Source organism: Sabethes cyaneus, chromosome 2 (genome assembly GCF_943734655.1).
Source record: "Sabethes cyaneus chromosome 2, idSabCyanKW18_F2, whole genome shotgun sequence".
Taxonomy (NCBI): domain Eukaryota; kingdom Metazoa; phylum Arthropoda; class Insecta; order Diptera; family Culicidae; genus Sabethes; species Sabethes cyaneus.
This window is the reverse complement of record NC_071354.1, coordinates 167,559,051-167,581,737: the sequence shown is the minus strand read 5'-3', so window position 1 is coordinate 167,581,737 and position 22,687 is coordinate 167,559,051. Positions and strand designations below refer to the sequence as shown.

Genomic DNA, 22,687 nt, shown 5'->3' with positions numbered 1-22,687 from the left:
TAATGTTGTATTGCGGATTTTCGGCTTTCCAGTCAGTTTTATATTGAAAACTAATTAATCAAATGGAACCAAATTTGGCATGTGGGTGTTTTTGGAACCATGAATTTTTTTTATGATGAATTGAGACCCCTTACCTTTTTAGGAGGGGGCTCCCATACAAATGAAATGCAAATTTCCTCATAACTCGAGAATTAATCAAGCAAATAGGACAAAATATGACATGTGGGTGTTTTTGGAGACAAGAATGTTTTCTATGGTGAATTGAAACCTCTCCCCGCTTCAGGAGGGGGGGCTCCTATACAAATGAAATACAAATTTCCTCATAACTCGAGAACTAATTAATTAAATGGAATCATATTTGGCATGTGGGTGTTTTTGGAGGCATGAATTTTTTCTATGATGAATTAGGACCCCTCTCCCTTTTTAGGAGGGGGAGGGCTCCCATACAAATGAAATACAAATTTCCTTATAACTCGAAAAGTAATCAAGCAAATGGAAGCAAATGGAACCAAATTTGGCATGTGGGGGGTTTTGGAGGCAGGAATTTTTTTAATGATGGTTTGAGACCCCCTGTGGTAGGGGGATGAGAACTATAATACAAATAAAACAGAAATTTTTGCGTAACTCAAAAACTAATCGAACTCGAGAAATTTTAGACTTTATTTCATCAGACTAAGCAATGGGGGGAGTTGTTTTCTACTTTACTGTGACGGAAATTTGTATATTAAAACACCCATGAACTCCCCAGAAACTTGCAAAACTCAAGATTGTGACAAAGGTCATCCGAGATTTACGATTTATGTACAACACAGTTTAATTTGTGGCAATACGAAGTTAGTCGGGTCAGCTAGTTCCTCAATAAACAAGAAAAAAGAAATTACATTGTGCTAAGCTTCGCGACTACTGGAGCTGTGATTGAAATCTTTTCTCCTACGCTGGGTTTACGAAAAAACATTTATTTTTTGCTTTGTTGAACGGCAGAAGCAGAAGTTAATAACTATGTATGAAAAGTAAGAAGAGATTTGGTTTTTAAGATTAAACTTTTAGTAAAAATGCATGAAACGCTAATTTTTTTTTGCGTGAATAGAAATATCTCATTGAGAAAATCAATAAATTGCAGGAGTTTGCAAGAGTTCTCTACTGTGCTATAAAATTCGGTGTAAGTTCAACAATGCATAATACACGGGAAGAAATTCTCTCTTCATAATGAGCAAAATGATTCATGATTTCAAGATTCCAGCTTAGTTTTTATAAAAGAACATGTTATGAATGGAAATCATGTTGTCATAAACTTTTTGCAGTACAAAGACAACACAAGATGATTCATGATTTTGTGCTTCCTGATACAGCAGTTCAACTATGATATCATAGCATTTCAAATTTCTTGATTTCATGATTTTATTCATGGTATCGGAATCGGAGTTTTTCCGTGACATACTGCATGCAATGACTCAGTGATAAAATATTAATTTATTATAATTATTGATTTGTATGCGGCGACGACTGCAGCAGTTTTGACCTAGTTTCAGCATCAAATGAAAAAATTACATTTACACTCATTCAGTTATATTTTTACGATGTATTCGTTACTGTTACGGATGCCTTTGTAATAGAAAGAAATACAATACAAATTTAATTATTAATTTGCAGCAGTTTTTACAATTTTAAGTAAGTAACTGTTCAATATTCGAGAAGTATTTTTGCAATAATTTTCCTGAATTCTAGTTGATAGATGATTACTTTTAAAAACATGGTCATTATGTTGTAATGTTGCTGTCAAAATATTAGCAAATCTGTTCTGAACACAGTTTTCATATTGTCTATTTAAAACAAATTTCATATGTGGTTCTAAAACTCTAAAAGGCTGTCAGAGAGTTAATTAATTCATGAGGATAGCATTGTATCAGGGCAAACAGCTAATATTTCATCCTTAGCAAACGTGTTGATTGATTAAAGTTTTGACAGCTACATCCTAGTCAGCCCAGTTACATAAAAGTTTTTGGACCTCTAAGCTACGATAATTTTAGGAAGTTGTCAAACTACCAAATATAACAAAGCTCAGTCATTTAAAAATGCTTCAATTTTCCTCTACATAAAAAGAGAAGATTTTCCATTCGCTACATGTTAATTTCAATCATTTAATATTTTTACAGCTCAATGCCCTTGGTAAATTAAATGTCTTATTGTTGACAGTCTGATAAGTAAATTATATATTTTCATGTTGCGATTTTCTTTTTGGCAGTAAACATTTCGTGGTAATCAGTATCTCGACATATTTTAAAAATGTCGGCTTTTTCTATCTTTCACAACCAAACTGCTTGGCAACATACAATTTTATTTTCGAGCTTCACTTTAGAATGGAGGCTGAACTACTAATCCCCCTCCCTTCCGCCCAAACACTATGTGAGAGGATAATAAAAACCTCATTCTTCATCGTAAAGCACCGCATATAAATGTGAGCGACAGCAGCGTAAGGCGGTGCTGCCTGCGATGTAGTGAAAAATGAAAGAAACTTGGTCTTCGGGCTGGATCCTTACGCAGTTTTTCGATTGATGGCTCCGCACAAGCAACGAAAGCCAGCGGAAGCCAGAAAGATACATTCGCCGCAGTGCAGTATAATGGCAGCGCAAGATGCAGGAACCCTTCGCTTCCTCTCCCTTTGCTTCGGTTCGTTGCCCTAATCATTCTTCGTGCCATGCACAGGCACACACAGACACACGTGGATGCTGACGGATAAACGTTGAATTTTACATTCGCATTCCATGCCCGGTCTTTTATGTAAGTATTCTTTTCTTCGATCCCAAGCATATCTTCACCGAGCGAGCTGATCCATTTCCGGGAAGCGACAAGCCGGATACGAATCTGGTTTCTATTTCATTGAACCCTCAACAGTGATAAGACAGGAAAGATTTTCAAATACTTCCCTGCTCAATAGTGCATCTATTTTTGGAATATAGCTTAGCAATTGATGTTGGAAAAATGCTCCATATTTGAGCAGTCGTCGTTACAGGCGATAATAATGTATGCGGAACGTGTGCTGTGTAAACGTATTTTCCGATGGAATCGTGCGGTTTTCGCTTCTGTCTAGCTTTGTTTGCGAGCGCAGCGATAATACGAAGCAATCAAAGTCAATAAACACCTCAAATAGCATTTGTGAATGTCGATCTAGTTTATTTGCAGATGTTGTACCTTCTTAATGTAAAATAGATTCAATTTGCATATGGATTTTTTGAGTCGATACATATTTATATACACGAAAACATTGCATGTTCGGAATTTCAATATAATTTTAAATAGTATGTACACATACATAATTTTTTCGGGACAAACCAATTGATGAAATCATGTTTAAAGAAAAGCAATGGAGTTAAGCCCCGTACTAAGGAAGGAAAGACGTAATCGAATTACTCTCGGATGCAGAGTAGGAGACACATGACAGTTCGTTGAAGTTTAAAAAACGAACTCTAGCTTACTGAATCAGCTTTGACAAGTTTACTGGCGTGCCTAGGCTGCAGCACACTGGAGCACTTGCTGTACCAGTATAACCCTAACCCAGACCCTTTTTTATCGACAGACTTCACCGCTGGTTGACAATTTCGGGGATAGTGGAACGATCTTAGTGACTCTAGCAGCACTGCAGCAGTGTTCTGAACACCACGTTTTCGCCCTTATGGTATTTCTAGATGAACGACGCAACTTCCGGCAGACACTTCGTACTATAAATTTTCCCGTCCTCGGACAATCCGGAGCGAAAGTAGAGCGGCTTTGATTTCCCCTTCTCGCTGATTGTCAGCCACAGCAGCACCTTCTTGGGGAACTTTGTGTGTGAAATTAACTTCATCTCGGAGCTAACTTCCATCATGGGGGAAGTAAAATATGATGTGCCCTGCCAGTCGTTGCCATCCAGGGTGAGATAGGTCCATCACCACCGCCACGACGCGATTCGCCGGGAAAATCGTATTGACCATCTTCTGTAGCCGCTGCCGCTGCGTCATTGCCGTCATTGCAGATCCAATCATTGCAGTCATTGCAGTACCAAGATGTTTTAGATGCCGAAACGGACGTATTCGACGTCCACAAAGTACCGCACGATATCTGTTTTCGACGCGGCGGGGTACTGTTCTTTGAACGCACACGCTTCTGAGCGGAGTAGCTTCACTGTTTTCGCCATCACGGTTAGAGTTGGACTGATACAGCTGTAGATTTTTTTTGCGAGTAAACTAGGTAATTGATCTTGAATGGACCTATTTAGCGCTTTTTAACACCACCACTCGCACTCCTGCTCAGTTTACTCGTCATTTATAAATAATATGTGGTGATGTTACTATTTGTTGGAAAGTACCACCTTTTTTCTACATTATCAGTACTTTAAAAATGTATAATTGATGAAACTTTTATTAAATATATCGTTTTTAGCCAAAGCCTATTTTTGATCTTGAATGGACCCAACATGATCTTGAATTGGACCTATTTTTGATTTTGAAATGGACCTAAATTTGGATTGTCATAGTTTCTTCCATGTAAATGAACAAAATAATAACAAAGAACTTTTTTTTAATAGTACAACTATACTACTGCTATTTATTAATAGGACACAAGGTTGAACAGCTTTTACCTTTCTTATACTCTGTTAGAAAGGTATGAAAGTCGGTTGAAAAATTTGAAATCAGTCACAGTCGCCGAGGGTCTTGTTTTTATGTCAGCCCAACAATTGAACAATATTTCAGTGACTTGATATGCACTATGTATGAATCTGTGTGTGACATTTGTATATTGGAAATTTATTATTACCTGTTGTTCAGATATGGTTGAAACGATTTCTACGTCATAAAAAAATTATGTCGCCTATTAGTTCCAAAAATTTAAACCATTCATTAAAAATATGTAATATAACTTGTATTAAACGTAGTTTATTAAGTACAGTGGGGTTCGAGTTTTTATTTAGTGACTACATAATTCGAAAGGTCAGACGTTTACTGACGTAGGACTACGTCTTACTGCAAAGTATCTAAAGGTTTGCGACAGCCCCTGTCGAACATTTTGAATATAAAACCGTTGCAATCGTGAAAAATTCGTTAATTAGTGGTAATTATTCAATTTTTGACACATTTATATGCAATTTTTTCAGTTAAAAAATGGTCTAGATTTTGCCACGGTTTCGATTTTGGCAACATAGGCGACACGCATTTGTTGTCAAATTCGAAATCATACTGTAAATGGTGCTTGAAAAAATTAGACTTGGTAATTCTACTAGGTTTAAAGGTAAGGTTATTAGGTTTTAATTAGGTTTTAATTAGTTTTAATTAGGTTTTAATTAGGTAGGTTTTAATTTTAAATGATAGTCGATGAAGAACTGTACCAGATAGAAAATAGGTGAACCTTCCTATTTTCTATCTGGTACAGTTGAATATTTTAGATCTCAGGGTCACTCAATTTCGGTGGACAAGGAGGTATTAATTTTGTCACAAGTCAGAGGGGAGAGGTGCTTAAAGAAAACTTTACATCCCCCAAGAAAAAAATCAGAGGGGTTGTGTATAAGATGCGACCACGGATGACGTAGTACAACGTTAGTCGGGTTGCATGATTTTGAATATTTTACTAAACTGATTTTTAATCGATCTGTCAATCGATCAAAAGGTGATGTGAAGTCAACCTGCTTACTTATCGGCGGAATATAAGGTCTTTGCCAAATATTTTTTAAGTTTTTGTCACCCCCCCTTTGGAAATTGGCTTGAAAAATCGAGGGGCTAAAAAAAATTTGTAGGCTATGAGTATAAAATCAATTGTCCGTATGCTCTACAGCCTGAAAAACTCGAAAAATGAGTGTACTTAACACTTCTAGCACGAAACAGAAATGGAAATTCGAATTCGTAGTTTCCGAAAATCGTCCAAAAAAATTCTCTCGTTTTTGTCTTCTTTTCGTACCTTTTTGCATGGAAAATAATAACGTATATATTAAAAGCAAGAACAGATTTGGCCCTTGCCCCTACGGCTCCTTGAAGATAGTCGTTCAAAAAAAACATGAATTGCGGTACCATGGATTGGCGCTGGGGGCTTATCTGAATTGAAAAATTCCAAAACGACATGAAAGAACATTTAATTATCTCGTGTTTGATCCATCCTTTTTTAGAATCCGAACACATAACAAAATGGCGACAATTAATACATAAAAGTATGGTTTTTAAGCGAAAAAATTGACTTTAAACATTTCTAAAAAATACAAAAATTACAATATCAAGAAAAGGATGGGTCAAACACTAGATAATTGTGTTGGCTTTCAAACAAAAAAAGAATCATAAGAATTGCTTGAACCGTTCTTGAGATATTTATGGTACCGACTTTCAAAATCTGGTTTCGAGAAAAACGACGTTGAAGTTTTTACTCGTTGTTTAATCGCTCCAGACATGCGTGGTACAAATAGCTGTAGCTTTGTCAATATTTGGAATTCATGCAAACGACTTCAAACACATATGGTCAAAATGTTAATCTTTCGAAATAATCAATCAAAAAATTTAGGTTTTAAAAAATTGAAAAGGTACTATGCCCCCTTAACAGAAGGCAGTTAGTATCCCTCTTATCTTTTCTTATCTTATCTTTTTGATCCATATTATCTTTTAATCAATGATGGTTAAAATTTTTGTACAATACCGATTTTGTACAAATTAAGTTTATATTATTTTAGGCATAAAATGACATATGTTAGCTAACTAATTAGGAAGACTTTTTAGTTTCAAAACTAGAGGCTACAATATACAAACACTATGAAGCACCTACGAAAAAGGATGAGTGATAGTTAGTTTTATCAATATAATTAAGTTTTTATTTAGGCTATAAATCAAGCCTACTTTCAATATCCCGTGCTTATAGATTAATTATAAACGGAGATACTATAGTGACAACAAGCAGTTTTTTGGAATATACAACGGCGTGTTCGTTGGTGGTAGGCAATGATAGCTACCGGCAGTGATGTCTCGGAGCGCAAAACTAGGTCCATTCTAAAATCAATACTAGGTCCATTCAAGATCAAAAAAGGGGGTTAACATTTTTCAAGAATTTGAAGATTTTACTGGTTTTACTGAACTTTTAAATACCTAAGTTGAAATTACACATATTTTAGCATGATTTTAAGAGTATTGTTTTATTTCAAACCAGAAGGGTTCCGGGTAGTAACAGTTTGAAAATACTCTATGGTGACTGCCAAAACGCTGAAAAACAGCTACTTTTAAATACGGGGCAATAAAGTAGTTTTGGCTATAATTTTAATTTAATTTTAGTATATTTACGTTCAGAAATGATTAAAGATAAACATAAAAGCTAAATACAGTACAAAGAATTGATAATTATATCCTAAAATTCTTATTTAAAAATAGGTCCATTCAAGATCAGAATTCGACTAGGTCCATTTCAAAATCATTTACCCTAATATAATATACTTCCATGGGAAATTTATTACACTCAATTAGCTGTCTTAGTTGTTTTTATCACCATCCGAAAAAAGTCCATTTTTTAATGCATACGTTATCACACCCTTGTCAATAAATACAAGAGGAAGTTTCCCATTCGTTGAAATGCCTCCCCATACCATGACCGCTGATGAATTTTGGTATCGTGGTGCATTCCGTTTGTGCTTTGGAAAGTCCATGATAGAAACCGACCACTCACTATACCGATTATTTTGAGCATGATGCTGGGTTTGAACAACAAACAACTTCTCATCTGAAAAGATCATTTCGTGAACACCGTACCGACGGAGCATCAGTTTGCATATTTCCTGCCGTTTTTGTTCTGTTGATTCCGTTAATTCATGGATTGCACGTTTTTTGAATGCTTTCCTGATCCAGATCCATTTTTAAAATTCGATAAAGAGATTTCCTTTTAATATTCAGCTGAACTGCCATTTTCTGTGCGGAGCGGTCGCAACAATCTTTTCGTTCTTTCGTTGTTCGTTCTCGAACAACCTTTTTGACCTCTGCAGTTCTAACGCTTCGTGTTCTTCCAGTTTTTTTTACGGTTTTCAACAGATCCCGTCTCGACAAATCTTTTTAGTGTAAAATATAAAAAACCTCTTTATGCCGTGATGTTTAAGGTTACGAAAACTAGTGCCGCATGTAGCACCGTTTCACAATTTATTTATTATCAACGACCGTAACTCAAACTCTGGTACGCACACACCGAATGACTCACAATACGAAAATGAAACTCCGTCAAGTAGGATTTAAGTCATGATGCCTCATACACATGGTCTTAGTTTGATTGTATTAACTGTATATGCCACTGTAAGCATAAAATGATTTTTGTTTGAATATATGTGTGTCACACTGTACAATAAAGTAGGATGGCTACCTGACTGCACTGGCTAATGGTCAGGGTCTGGGAAGTCTTTGCACCATCCGTTAATCGGCTTTAAGGCCACTTCAACAAATCCAGTAAATTTATTTACTAAAGTTGCGACCCGGGCATTGTTGGATGGACATTCCTGGCAGTTGACCAGCAAGCCCAAGCTGAATATGAAGCGGAGAAGGTTGGATTGCTAGTGAATACGTCGAAAATCAAATATTTGTTAGTAGGTGGAACCCAGAGCAATAGAGCCCATGCGTCAACAGTGTTGTAATCGATGGGAAGGAGTTCGAAATGGTATACGGATTTGTATATCTCGAGTCGTTGGTGACATCGAATAACTGCAGCAGAGAAAGCCGCAGACGTATTATTTATTATACTTAATTGATAAACTACAATCAAGCAAATGGAACCAAATGTGGCATGTGAAGGTTTTTGGAGGTAGAATTTTTTTTCTATGGTAGATTGCGAAACCTTCTTCTTAGAGGTGGGCTTGCATACAAATAAAACATAAATTTCCCCATAATTCGACTATTAATCAAGCAATTATTAATTATTTGGGGGTTACTGGAGGCAAAATTTTTTTCTATGGCGTATTGAGATTCCTCTCCCCTCTGGAAGAGGGGGAGGGCTCTCATACAAATTATACAGAATTTTTTGCAATATTCAAAAAATAATCGAACTCGCGAGTCTTGCCGTCCATACTAAAATATAAGAGAAATTTGGAACAAAATTCTTATGAATAAATCAGTGAAGCCTAGATAATGGGTCACATTAAATAAAAGTAAGATAATATAATACTTATTTTAAAAACAAAATTGAAGATAAAATATATTGTTGAAATGAAAATATGAAGAAAATAATGTTGAAATTACACTAAGTTTATGGTTTCTGACCAGTTTGCAACTGATTTCAATCGAACTGCATTGATATTTTATTACGATTTTGCCAACATTACCATTTTAAGGGTTGGTAATAAAACCCAAATCGTTACGTTGGGCTTGCTGCTCGAGTCACAAATGCTGATGCGTTGGATTAGAAATTTGCGGCCTGATTTAGGAATATCTTGGGTTGTCAAAAAGAAAGCTCTTGGCTGCCAGAAAACAATTAATCAAATCTTTAGGATTATGCATGTACCCCCTTTTTAGAATGGCGTAGCAACGCGCGCCGGGTTCTCCTTATTGTAATAGTTTAATGCTTGTAAAATTTGTTCCTAGTTGCTAATATTGTTTTTCTTTTAAAAATTGTTAGGCTAATATGTACATGCGATGATATAGTGACCGTGCAATGATGAACCACTTGACAAAGAAATGGTCCATTCTCGGTAAAAAAGTTTATATTAATTTTGTAAGAACAAATTGAAACATGTTTTGATCATTTTGATTATTTTAGAGCCTTGATAAAGAATACATATTATTCGAAACGTTGGTAGAAGAGAAAAACACCGTTTTTTCTGCTTATTTACTACGACTGCGAAGCCGAAAAAGTTTCCATTAATTGATAAATGGACTCCACAAGACTCTAAATGCTAGCAGGCTTCACTGTCGTTGTTCTCTACGGGTATAAAATGAAGGCAATAGTGGACGATGGCTTGTAAACTCTGGTCGTTTTACCTTTGTTATACTATATGAAAGGTTTAAAAATTGGTCGAAAAACACGAAATTGATCCCAGGCCCGGAGGGCCGAGTTACATATACCAATCGATAAGGTTCGATGAATTGAGCAATGTCTCTCTCTCTGTGTGTGTGTGTGTGTGTGTGTGTGTGTGTGTGTGTGTGTGTGTGTGTGTGTGTGTGTGTGTGTGTGTGTGTGTGTGTGTGTGTGTGTGTGTGTGTGTGTGTGTGTGTGTGTGTGTGTGTGTGTGTGTGTGTGTGTGTGTGTGTGTGTGTGTGTGTGTGTGTGTGTGTGTGTGTGTGTGTGTGTGTGTGTGTGTGTGTGTGTGTGTGTGTGTGTGTGTGTGTGTGTGTGTGTGTGTGTGTGTGTGTGTGTGTGTGTGTGTGTGTGTGTGTGTGTGTGTGTGTGTGTGTGTGTGTGTGTGTGTGTGTGTGTGTGTGTGTGTGTGTGTGTGTGTGTGTGTGTGTGTGTGTGTGTGTGTGTGTGTGTGTGTGTGTGTGTGTGTATGTGACGCTTCACTTTAGTCGTCTGTTTCTCGGAGACGGCTGAACCGATTCGTTTGCTATTACGCTTATTTGAAGGGTGTTATCACCTTGTAGATCATTATTGAATTGTTGTGCGGTCCGACATTTTGTTTAAAAGTTATAAGAAAAAAATGTAAGAATTATGTGACATGAGTTTCTCCGGAACGCTGAACCGATTTCAACAATTTTAGCATCACATGAAGGCTCTTCCTACTGAAATTTTTTTGGGAGAGTTTTATCGAAAACAATCAAGCAGTTCAAAAGTTATGCTTAAAAATGTGCTTTTTCAAGGTGTCAATCAGTCGAACGTTTCTCAAAGATGGCCAAACCGATTTATGCGCTATTAGTCTCATTTGGTAGGTAATATAGCCTCATAAATCACTATTGATTTGCTTTTTGATTGGATGTTTATTTGAAAGTTATGAACAGTCGTGTACAGCATAATAAAATTATTATTATTCATAACGATTTTAACCCGATAATTAATAAGATTTCAATTATCTTACTATCAAACGAGAGGCCTTGACGCTGTTAACATATCTGCTAAATCTTATTAGAATTGGCCACCAGTCAAAAGTTACTTGAAAAACATTGATGAAATTATTTAAGCAAACTTTACTGATATGACCCAAATAGAAAAAACGCGATCATGTGCTCTTGCGCAAAAATGCTTAATTTTCCAGGTGGTGTGCCATTGGAAAAGTTTATTTAAAAAATATGGCGCAACTTTCTAGACTATTAGGGTGACCGTAAATCTATCTATTAGGGTGTTACAAATATTTGTTTTTTTTAAGTGCGTCCAAAAAAGTACAGTGTCTCCACAAAAGTTATAGAACACAGTAAAATAAGGAACTTTGCTGTATATAACTATCTACCTCTTACTGGTTGCGAAGTGTAACGATTTTTTGTAATGCAGCGAAAATTGAAAAATTTAGATATCGAAAAGCGGCTACGTCACAATTTAGATAATTAATTATTACACGTCAAAAAATCAGCCAAAAAGATCCTATAGATACTGAGACACACGCACCGTCGCTGAAAACATATGGTTTCGAGCAGAGCGCGTTCAAACTATTGTACAGCACTGCACTTTCCTTAAAGTGATCCCACAGTTTTACTGCAAATTCTCAACGAGACCACGTACCGAAAAATACTTTGGGCTCAACATTTTTGAAGGTAAAAGGCTCCTGAACATGCATAACAAACAAGTTTTTCGACTTTCCAGTGAGGGTCCTCCCTTAAATATTAATCCTGCTCAAAAACTTTGCACACGATTTTTTGATTGATTTCCAATATACTACAAATTTATCAGCCCGTATGCCCGTATGTTCCTTATAGAATCGAAAACTACTGAGCCAATCGGCGTGAAAATTTGCATATATGGGTTTTTGGGGCCAGGGAAGGTTCTTATGATGGTTAGAGACCCCTCCCCCCACTAAGACGGGCGGCTCCCATACAAATGAAACGTAAATTTCTGCATAACGCGAGAACTAATCAAGCAAATGGAACAAAATTTTACAGGTGGATGTTTTTGGAGACAAAAAAATTTTTTTATGGCGAATTAAAACTCCTCCCCACTTTAGGAGGGGGGGCTCCCATACAAATGGAATACAAATTTCCTCATAACTCGAAAACTAATCAAGCAAATGGAACAAAATTTGACATGTGGGTGTTTTTGGAGACAAGAATTTTTTCTATGGTGAATTGAAACCTCTCCCCACTTTAGGAGGGGGGGCTCCTATACAAATGAAATACAAATTTCCTCATAACTCGAGAACTAATTAATCAAATGGAACCATATTTGGCATGTGAGTGTTTTTGGAGGCATGAATTTTTTCTAAGATGAATTAGGACCCCTTACCTTTTTAGGAGGGGGGGCTCCCATACAAATGAAATACAAATTTCCTCATAACTCGAGAACTAATCAAGCAAATGGAACAAAATTTGACGTGTGGGTGTTTTTGGAGATAAGAATGTTTTCTGTGGTGAATTGAAACCTCTCCCTGCATTAGGAGGGGGGCTTCTACATAAATGAAATACAAATTTCCTCATAACTCTGGAAGTAATCAAGCAAATGGAACCCAATTTGACATGTGGGGGGTTTTGGAGGCAGGAATTTTTTTAATGATGGTTTGAGACCCCTCACCCCTGTGGCAGGGGGATAAGGACTCTCATACAAATAAAACAGAAATTTTTGCGTAACTCAAAAACTAATCAAACTCGAGAAATTTTAGACTCATAAAACATTAATCAATAACAAGACCATCAAAAACTATCAATAGTAACATTAGATAATTCAGCGCAAGTCGGCCATAGGCCGCGAGTGTTGCCGGCGACCTACCGTCGGAAGCGCCGGCGGCTGCGGGGGGCAGCCCCCCGTAGAGATCACTTCTATCTAGGTTTATTTATTTTCCTAAGTCTACTGACCTCTATTACTTTCCTTCAGTTGGGTCACCCCTGCGAAATGGTACTTTCTACGAAAAGATTTTCCGTGAAATGGTACATCCCGCGTAAGGTTTTTCGCGAAATGGTAACTCTATATTCCGCGTTATGGTCAACCGAGAATTGGTGTTCCGCAAAATGGTATTCGGCGAAATGGTTCGTAATGATGGTGAATATTTAAATGCTAGCCGCTTTATTTTATCAGGCTGAGCGATGGGGGGAGTTGTTTTCTACTTTACTGTGAGGAAAATTTGTATATTAAAACACCCATTGTGACAAAGGTCATCCGAGATTCACGATTTATGTACAACATAGTTTAATTTGTGGCAATACGAAGTTTGTCGGGCCAGCTAGTTACAAATAAAAGGAAGACATTTTTTGATTCCTTTGACATATTATACAAATTAATCAGTATGTTACATAGACATGCATATGTATTGATGATACTACCATAGTGTTATAAAAGTTGAATTATGTTCAGAAGGCGTGTCGAATTCTAACTTAAATGACAAATGAGATGGTATAACAAAGGTTCCTTTCACGAATAGGTGGATTAATTCGGCTGACTTACATTAATGTTTTTAATTTTAATAGATTTTTATTATTTCGCCAAGAGCTATAAATTTAGTCAAAGAGTCTGTAGCATTATTACCACACTATCATGTGAAATAACTAACCAGTCATGATATAAGCAAATTCAATAAACTTAATGTCGAATAAAGCATGAAATGTAAATAAATATGAGCCCCACTAACAATAAGTGTAAGCTTGATATAAAAACTACATTCAGCTAATCAACTAACATCATGAGAACATCTTTTCACCATATTCTGTCATCAATGTCTGCCCCTATGTAGACCACAAAATTAAGCTCTATTACGCTTCAGAGGTAATTCTCCGCAATCCGGCCGGTCTGTTAAATCTGGCACACGTGTACACTACTGGAAGGTCTGCTGTGGTAGCATGCCCTTGATTTGCCTACAGATGCTCAAATGCTTCCGTAAGTCATCTCTAGTTGGCATCCGTGCGCCGGGTTCCGGTCAACGGAGTCAGCTATTCTGGGCCAAATGTTTGCCAAATGTTTGTCTAGCTCCGGTGTGAAGTAAAAGTGGGCAAAGTTTGCCCATTCCGGATACTATCGCCATCGTTGGTCGGCACAATTGTGCAGCACGCGCAACGGGCAAAGCGACACAGAAAATGAGCCTCTCGGGATTAATCACGGCGATAAAACTTGCAAACTTGCGAAAGGCTTCTTCTCTCGGCAGAGATATGGTTAATGTTGTGTATTTCCTGTCTGGTTTATGGTGGCTGTCTTCTACGGGTTATGGTTTGAAGTTCTTATGCTCTAATCGGCCATACACGTTTCGTGTTTTGTGCACCGCTAAAATACGATAAATGTTCGAATCATACCAGACATCCAATTTAACGATTTTATCAATAGTCGTATACGTGCTCAGTGCCTACCAATGCTGTTTGATTTTGAAATCCAGCGGCCACAGTCAGCTGGTAGAATCCTCGCAAATTTTAGCACCACTAAGGGATCTTTTGCAAAAATAAACGCTTATAGTGACATTTGAACTTTAATGCTGGGCTCAGTTGCCGTGGCTACATGCGGGATGCCTGGAAGCAGCAGCAATCGACCACAAAGAAAAATCCAAAACTTTACGGAGGCTCATAAACAAGAGCAAAACACGACGATAACCTTCTAAATAATTGAGTGCCAGAGTGTTAACAGTGAGGGTTTCTCCTTCCTCGTACCCAAATTGAGTTACATCCGATAGCTGGAGGGAAAAACTTAAGCACGTAGTCACTACGTGGAAACAACAAGGAAAACTCTCATAATAAATTTCAATACAACATGTGAATTTACCGGACACCTTGTGCAAAAATTGAGAGCGAGGTTTATGCGGCACATGCCCAGCTCGGTTTGAATTTTTTGGGCTGTGTAAAATCAGTTCGAGCAGCAAGATGGCAGTCCACTTTAGGGTGGTCAGATAAGTCACTCTTGATAAGATAAGCAAGAAGTCTCGAAAATGTAATTTTAAACTTCCTGATGTGCATCCTATGTCTTTCTGATTGCGATTCGCACTCGCTGACATTGGTGGACTCCTTCCATCCTACGAAACATTACCCTGTGTGTGTGCACACATCCGGAAGAATCCGTGACGATCAACAATGAGGCAAGACGTTCGAGCTGTTGTAAATGCGTTGATGTAGAAGGCTTGGCAAGAAGAGGAAACAAAAAAGCCTGACGTCGTTGCTACAACATTACACTGGAGGCATGCTTCAGGAAGTTGTGCTTCTTTGCGCAGTCAACACTTTGAATATATATGTGTGTGTTTGTTAAACATGGCATCCGGCAAAAGCTGCACGGGCGAAAGTGACGACAGCCAGCAGCGATGGCAGGAGCCGAGAAACGATTTGGCGTTGGCCGACCGGCGGAAAAACGCTGAACTTTCAAACATTCTTGATTTTCTGAATTTTTCTTTATTTTTCATTTTCTTCCGGGCCACAACCGCATGGTTATTCGGACGAATCGGTAAAGGCTGGTAGAACTGCGATAAAAACTGATTGACTTTGGGGAATTTTTCCGCACTCTTCCAGCAACGCGTTACCATGAACTGCGGAGTGAAATACACGGTGGGTATTTGTTCGAGGAAAGTTTTCCGTAATGCTGCCGGTTTTTTTTTTCTTCTTCGTCGACGCTCTATTACGACGACGCTCCGCAGGGGTTTTGTGTTAGTTGCTGAATAAGTAAATTAGTACATGACGGAGCAGCAGCACTGGCAGCGGAGAATTGAAATGGTATGCCTCTGCTGAAAGTTTGCGGTGTTCAGGTGTTTCGTCGAGTTTTTTTTTCTCGGGTTGGGGAGATGTTAGGTGTTATGTTGGCCTGGCGTATTTTTTATCGTCTTTGTTCTTGTCAACCACGCGGCTTTGTTTCCCAACTACAATAAGTTCCAGTTGACAGTTTGTGTTAGTGATAACATGCAAACATTTTCTTTGATGAGTCGTATTAAAAGTCATTATTCAAGTTGCTACGTTTGAGTATTTTCAGATACTGGCATGGCAGAGCCCTGCTAGTGGTAGTAGCACTACACACTACATGATTGAGAGGCGAAAAATAATCTTAGAAAGATTTGTCCTACACAGTAGTATCCGTATTATGTGAATATTAAACTTCTGAAGCCCCGGCTATCATGCAATGAATAAAAATAAATAATTATTAAGACGATTAAGATTGTCGACCTTGACGAAAACTTGTCAAAGCTTTTGATCGTGTTGACCGCTCTATATTTCTCGCCAAAGTACAACGCTTAAGTGCATCGGGGCCGTCTGTTCATTGGCTCGAATTTTTACTGTCGGATCGTCGTCTTTCTGTGAAGTTTGGCCAAACTAAGTCTCGAAGTTTTCAAAGCACTTCTGGTGTCCCGCAAAGAAGCAATCTGGGACCGCCCATTTTCTCGTTGTGCTTTTATGGTGTATGTTCAGAACTTCTCGAGGATATAAAATTGTATATGCAGATGATCTTAAGTTATTTAAGACTGCAGATTTTGAAAACTTACGAAAGCTCATCAATATTTTTTAGAATTGACAACAGGTCCAATATCAGTGTAACAAAGTATTTGGTGGTAAGTTTTACCAGACAGAAATCTCCAATAAAGCATCGTTATGTGATAAACAGTCAACCAATTCAACGGGAGTGTCTTGTGAAGGACATTGGAGTTTTTTTATGCCAGACTTACATTTTAGGTGCATTTCAACCGTAACCACAAAAGAGAATCAAAATCTTGGCTTTATTGTGCGAGTTACCAAAGAGTGCGGTGATCCTTATTGCCTGTGAACTCTATGCTATGTTAGTATGCGCGATATTAGAAACAGGTTCAGTAGTTTGGAGCCTTCACTCCGAAATCTGGCTCACTAGAATTGAAGCTATACAACGAAAGTTATGCGGTATATTTTAGGACGTTTGTTCAGGATTAATCAACTAGAACTTTCCCCGTACGAAACCCGCGGTAATCTTTTGGAAATGTAATCCTTGGCGAAAAAGAGGAGCGATTTGTGACCAGCTGTGTTTGGCGAAAATAGATATCATATCACTTTGCTTACTTACTTTATTGGTGACGGTCCGTCATCGATCCTACGTCGAACGAATTATGGTCCTCAAATACTGTCGGTCCTGGGTTACCGTTCTCTAATCCCTTCGAAAACCAACTGACCGTGCGAGCGCACATCCATCGGGTGCGAGGTCTGCTCCGAAGTCTACGACCTCTTCCCGGTTCTCTGCTGGAAATAGCTTTGGCTACTTTTTCGCCGGGCATTCTGGCCAAGTTCCCAGCCAGCGCAGTCCACTACAATGTACTACCTTCACTATACCAGCATATTTGTATACTTGAATCGCAGAATTTTATGGTCAAAAGCCCTAAATCGATAAACTTCCTTCAGCGTCCATGATTCATGTCCGCACAGGGCCACCGGGATGTTTAGTGCTCTGTATAGCGCCAGTTTTGTGCGAATTTGCAAACTATGGGACTTCAGTTGGCTACGTAATCCGCAGAAAGCCCGATTCGCAGCGGCAATTCATCGTTTTACTTCGCGATTTACATCGTTATCGCATGTCACTACTCTATATCCGTCCCCATCTAACTCCATTTAAGCACTAACTTTCTTTACTTACTTTAGTGGCAACGGTCCGTTACCGATCCTGCGCCGAACGAATTATGGTCCTCCAGTACCGTCGGTCCTGGCGGTCGGTACCGTTCTCCAATCCCCACGAACACCAGCTGAACGTGCATCGTCTTCGGCAGCACACACCCACCGGGTGCGGGGTCTGCCTTGGAGTCTACGACCTCTTCCTGGTTCTCTGCTGAAAATAGTTTTGGCTACTCTTTCATCGGGCATTCTGGCCACGTGTCCAGCCCACCGCAGCCTGCCACATTGCACTACCTTCACTATATCAGCATATTTGTAAACTTGGTACAGGTCGTGATTCATGCGTCTGCGCCACACTCCATTTTCCATTTTGCCACCAAGTATAGATCGCAGAATTTTACACTCAAAAACCCCAAGCACTCGCCGATCAGCTTCCTTTAGCGTCCATGATTCGTGTCCGTAAAGGGCCACCGGGATGATTAGTATTCTGTAGAGCGCCAGTTTTGTGTGAATTTGAAAACTACGGAACTTCAGCTGGCTACGTAATCCGTAGGAACCCCGATTCGCGGCTGCAACTCGTCGTTTCACTTCGTGGCTTACATCGTTGTCACATGTCACGAGTGTACCAAGGTATATAAATTCCTCCACTACTTCTTATCGTTCCCCATCTCACTCCACCTCCGCACCAACACCACTTGGGCTCCCACGTTCCCTACCAGCAACCATGTACTTCGTTTTGACGGTATTAATGGTAAGTCCCAATCTCACAGCTTCCCTTTTAAAGGGCCTGAAGGCCTCTTCCACTGCTCTACGGTTGATTCCGATGAAATCGACGTCATCCGCAAAACCAAGAAGCATGTGAGATTTCGTGATGATAGTTCCATTCCTTTCCACGTTTGCCCTTCGTAATGCACCTTCCAAGGCAATGTTGAATAGCAGGTTAGAGAGTGCATCCCCTTGCTTCAGTCCATCCAACCTCACAAAAGCGGCTGAGGTCTCACCCGCTATTCTAACGCATGATTTGGATCCGTCCAGCGTCGCACGAATCAGCGTAACTAGTTTCGTCGGAAAACCACGTTCTAGCATTATCTGCCACAGCTCATTTCGTTTAACTGAATCGTACGCCGCTTTAAAGTCCACAAACAGATGGTGTACTCCCGGAACTTGTCTAGCAACTGACGCAGGGTAAACATCTGATCCGTCGAGGAGCGACCCTCACGAAAACCAGCTTGGTACTCGCCGACGCAGGACTCCGCTAACGGTCTCAGTCTGCAGAACAGGATACGGGAAAGCACCTTGTAGACAGAATTGAGCAATGTAGGTCCTCGATAGTTATTACACTCCATTCGATGTCCCTTTTTGAAAATTGGGCAAATGAGGCCATCCAACCACTCCTTCGGCATTTGTTCTTCCTCCCAGATCCTGACAATGATCCGGTGGATTGCTTCGTACAGCTGCTCGCTCCCCGCTTTTAGAAGTTCAGCCGGGATACCATCCTTCCCAGCAGCCTTACCGTTTTTCAGCTGACTGATTGCCTTCTTAACCTCCTCCTGTGTTGGTGGCTCCACAGCTTGACCATCGCTTACAATTTCTATCCTGTCCCTGCTGATCTCCGCATTTACCTCTCCATTCAATAGTGTCTGAAAGTGCACCTCCCACCTGGCTGCTACCGCCGTTTTGTCGGTAAGCAGGTTGCTAGCACTATCATTGTACATCACAGGCATGGCAAAATTCCTGCATCTCACCGTTTTATAGAAACTCCGTGTGTCGTTGCAGGCGTATCGCTCCTTTGCGCCGGCGAGCACGTGCTCCTCGTACTCGCGTTTCTTTAGACGATGGATTCTTTTTTCCGCAGCTCTAGTCTCTCTGTATCTCTCTCTGTTTTGACGCGTTGCCGCAGTGAGCATGGGACTCCCGGCCTGGTTCTTTTCATCTGTTACTCTCTGGCATTCGGCATCAAATCAGCTGTTACGCTGTCTTCCACGCGTCGTTCCTACCACCTCTCTCGCTGCTGTTTGAATGGCACCATGAATGTTCCTCCACAGTCCATTTATATCTTCTCATTCTACCTGCTGTTCTGCGATTCGTTGGTTAAGCTTCCTGGCGTACTCCACTGCTATGCCGTCTGCCGTTAACCGCTGTATGTGGAAACGTAGCGTCCTCTCAGTGCGAGCTTTCGCCGTGTTCGGTAGCCTTGCGCGAATTTTACTCACTACGAGATAGTGGTCAGAGTCGATATTTGGTCCCCGAAAAGACCGTACATCGATAACATCCGAAAAGTGTCGACCGTCAATCAAGAAATGATCGATCTGAGAGGTAGAGTCTCCATTTGGATGCCTCCAGGTGTGTTTCCGAATATTCAAACGTGGAAAGTAGGTGCTACCGATGGCCATTCCTCTGGCCGCGGCAAAATTTATAAGCCTCAGACCGTTATCATTGGTCGACAGATGAAGGGTATGTCTTCCAATAACTGGACGGAAGAATTCCTCCCTCCCTATCTGCGCGTTTGCATCTCCGATGATGATTTCCACGTCGTGTTTTGGGCACTCTCCATAGGTCCTCTCAAGCCTGTCGTAAAACTCGTCCATCATTGGATTTATCATTTGTCGGTGCGTGTACGTTGATTAGGCTGTAGTTGAAGAATTTGCGCTTAATCCTTAACACGCATCTACGGTTATCTACGGGCCTCCACTGGATAACTCGTTGCTTTTGTTTTCCCAACACTACGAAACCGACTCCATGTTCTGCTTTTTTACCGCCACTGTAGTAGATGTGGTACTTGAAAGAAGTGCCTGCAATAGGGTCTACTGCACGGATCTCCCTTTCTCCGAAATTTGGCTACCGAACTTCCTGAATCTCCACTCCGAGCTGATGCAGCTCTCGAGCAAGCAAGCCAGCCCGTGCCGGTTCATGGAGAGTTCGGACATTCCAGGTACCAAGTTTCCAATCATTATCTCTTAATCGTTTCCTTGTTCCTTGCCGTGCCATATACCGATTGTTCCGTCCTGAATTTCTTTCTTCGTTATTCGTGGTAATTGAGTTTTCGGAATACTACCTCACCGGGGTCGCTATACCTACATCCCGCTGATGGGTCTGCCATCTTAGGTTTGCGGGATACAGCATTTCATATTCAGCCGCCCGTTTCGAGACAGACGCTGTGTGAGCCGCCCCTCACCTGGAGAACAGGCGCTCTAATTAGCACCTCCTAGCTTAGCTGCTTTAGTAAGTACATGAAGTATTAGTGACTTAGAGCTGCGTAGAGGCGTTAGGTGGGATGGCTTCAGAGAGCCAGAGCTATGTTTGACGCTTCTTCCAGGTAACTCTCTCCATTTCATACACCTCTGATTACGTGGTAGGAAACAGGCAGACTATCAGTAGGATGCCGGCGATGCGTAAGGAAATTTTCCTTTCTCGTATATATTTGGTTGTTTGTTTGTTTGTTAAAGACCTTACACCTTACACCTTAAAGACTTTATACCTTTCGGTGCATTCGTGTCTGTTAAAGGGTGTTATCCTCTATCTACAACTCTTTTTATAGTTCTGTTTCCTTGAGGTTATTTATTATTTTCCTTTTATTCTCGTCATCGTTATCAAGTGTTTGCTGGAGGCTAGTAGAATTTACCTCATGTTTTTGTCTCGCGTTTTCGTACTTTCTACAGCACAGTATTGTATGTCGGACGTCGATATATAGAGAGAGTGAAGACAAATTCAATAATTCATCCAATGGATTTTCCTATTCTAGTGAATACGAGTTGTTCCCCATGCACGACACACCGTTCACGTTGCACGTTGCACGCGGTGATCTAGTGTGCTATACCTGATGTATGAATTCGTGTAGTTTTATGATTCTAATTTAACACTCAACACGTTGTGTTTAAAATTTAATAGCAACGAAACTAGAAGAGATAGACGTTTCACGTCAAAGAACGCATTGTTCAACAGCAGCAGAGCTCCCTATTGTTAGGTGAAAGCAATCAACTTTATCATGCCTTATTGTAAGAAATTTGATAAAAATACCATGAGAAACACTTATTTCAAAGTTTTTTGTTTCTGCAAAGTTACTAAATATCATGAAGTAGGCTTGAGCGCCATTTTTCAGTATAAAATTTTCTCGGTACAAATAACTAAATTGACCTAGCGGGCATACTTTTTGCACTAGAGCTAAATTAATGGAAACAAAACCGAAAACTGAAAACTAACTCTGTAACGATTGAGTTTTGACAATGACCATATGCGCAAGAGGATTTTTCTTCGTCAAATGTGGTCCTCTATCCCCCTTGAAATATTTGCACTAAGCTACCAAGCACCCTGTTTACTTTTTATTGAGTTTCGTTGATTTGAGTGAGGTCAGAAAAAGTTTCACCATGTTACGGGATTTGAAGAGTAGCGATAATTTATTTTTGAATTTTTATCAGCAAGATGTTACCGTTAAGCTTGTAAACACGGACGGTCGACACCGGTTATCAGCATAGATGGCTGGCAAAAGTACTTAAATAGTAATAAAAACCACATGCTTCGATTCTTTAATGGCCTAGTTCGCAAATTTACAACATCCTGCAGCTTGGTAATGCATGCTTTCTATTGCGCTATACCAGGCTCGTCCGATCCACTTTTTTCACACACTTAAAAAATGTATAACAATTATCCGTCAAGCAGTATTCTTAGTGTTTTAGTTGCTGAATAATTCAATATTTGTGTACTAATTGTTTTTTCCACTTCTCTGTTTTCTCCCACAGTTAGCGTTGTCACCATGTCAACAGCCAAACGGCTGGTGCTATCGTTAAGAGGTCGTAAGGAGTCTCAGAGCACTGCGGGCACATCTTCCACCCGGCTGGTGTCAGCCAACAGCACCTCACCCGGTCAAGAATTAGACGAGATTGCGGTTGTCTCCGGGGGCGCTGAAACGAGCCACGTTTCCTACGGTAGCCTCTCGCTTGGCCACACCAATGGACCACGTTACATACCAGGTACGTCAGTTTCACTGATTAGGGTATAGATTTTGTGCAACTTCCAATATTTGAAAGTGTTTTCATAAATCAATAACGATGACTGTCACGACTCCTGCCCTTTACTTGACCACGTTATTGTTAGTATGAAGTCGTATACCTTCACATATT

General features: G+C 39.8%; 1 protein-coding gene across 1 annotated transcript in view; it reads left to right on the top strand.

Moving 5' to 3' along the window:
- The first annotated feature begins 22,320 nt into the window (after window positions 1-22,320).
- Window positions 22,321-22,687, top strand: part of LOC128737555 (cyclic nucleotide-gated cation channel alpha-3) — a 167,079-nt gene continuing 166,712 nt past the window's right edge. The window contains exon 1 of the mRNA XM_053832224.1: window positions 22,321-22,537. Coding sequence (XP_053688199.1) covers window positions 22,321-22,537 — 217 coding nt within the window. The remainder of the gene's footprint in view (window positions 22,538-22,687) is intronic.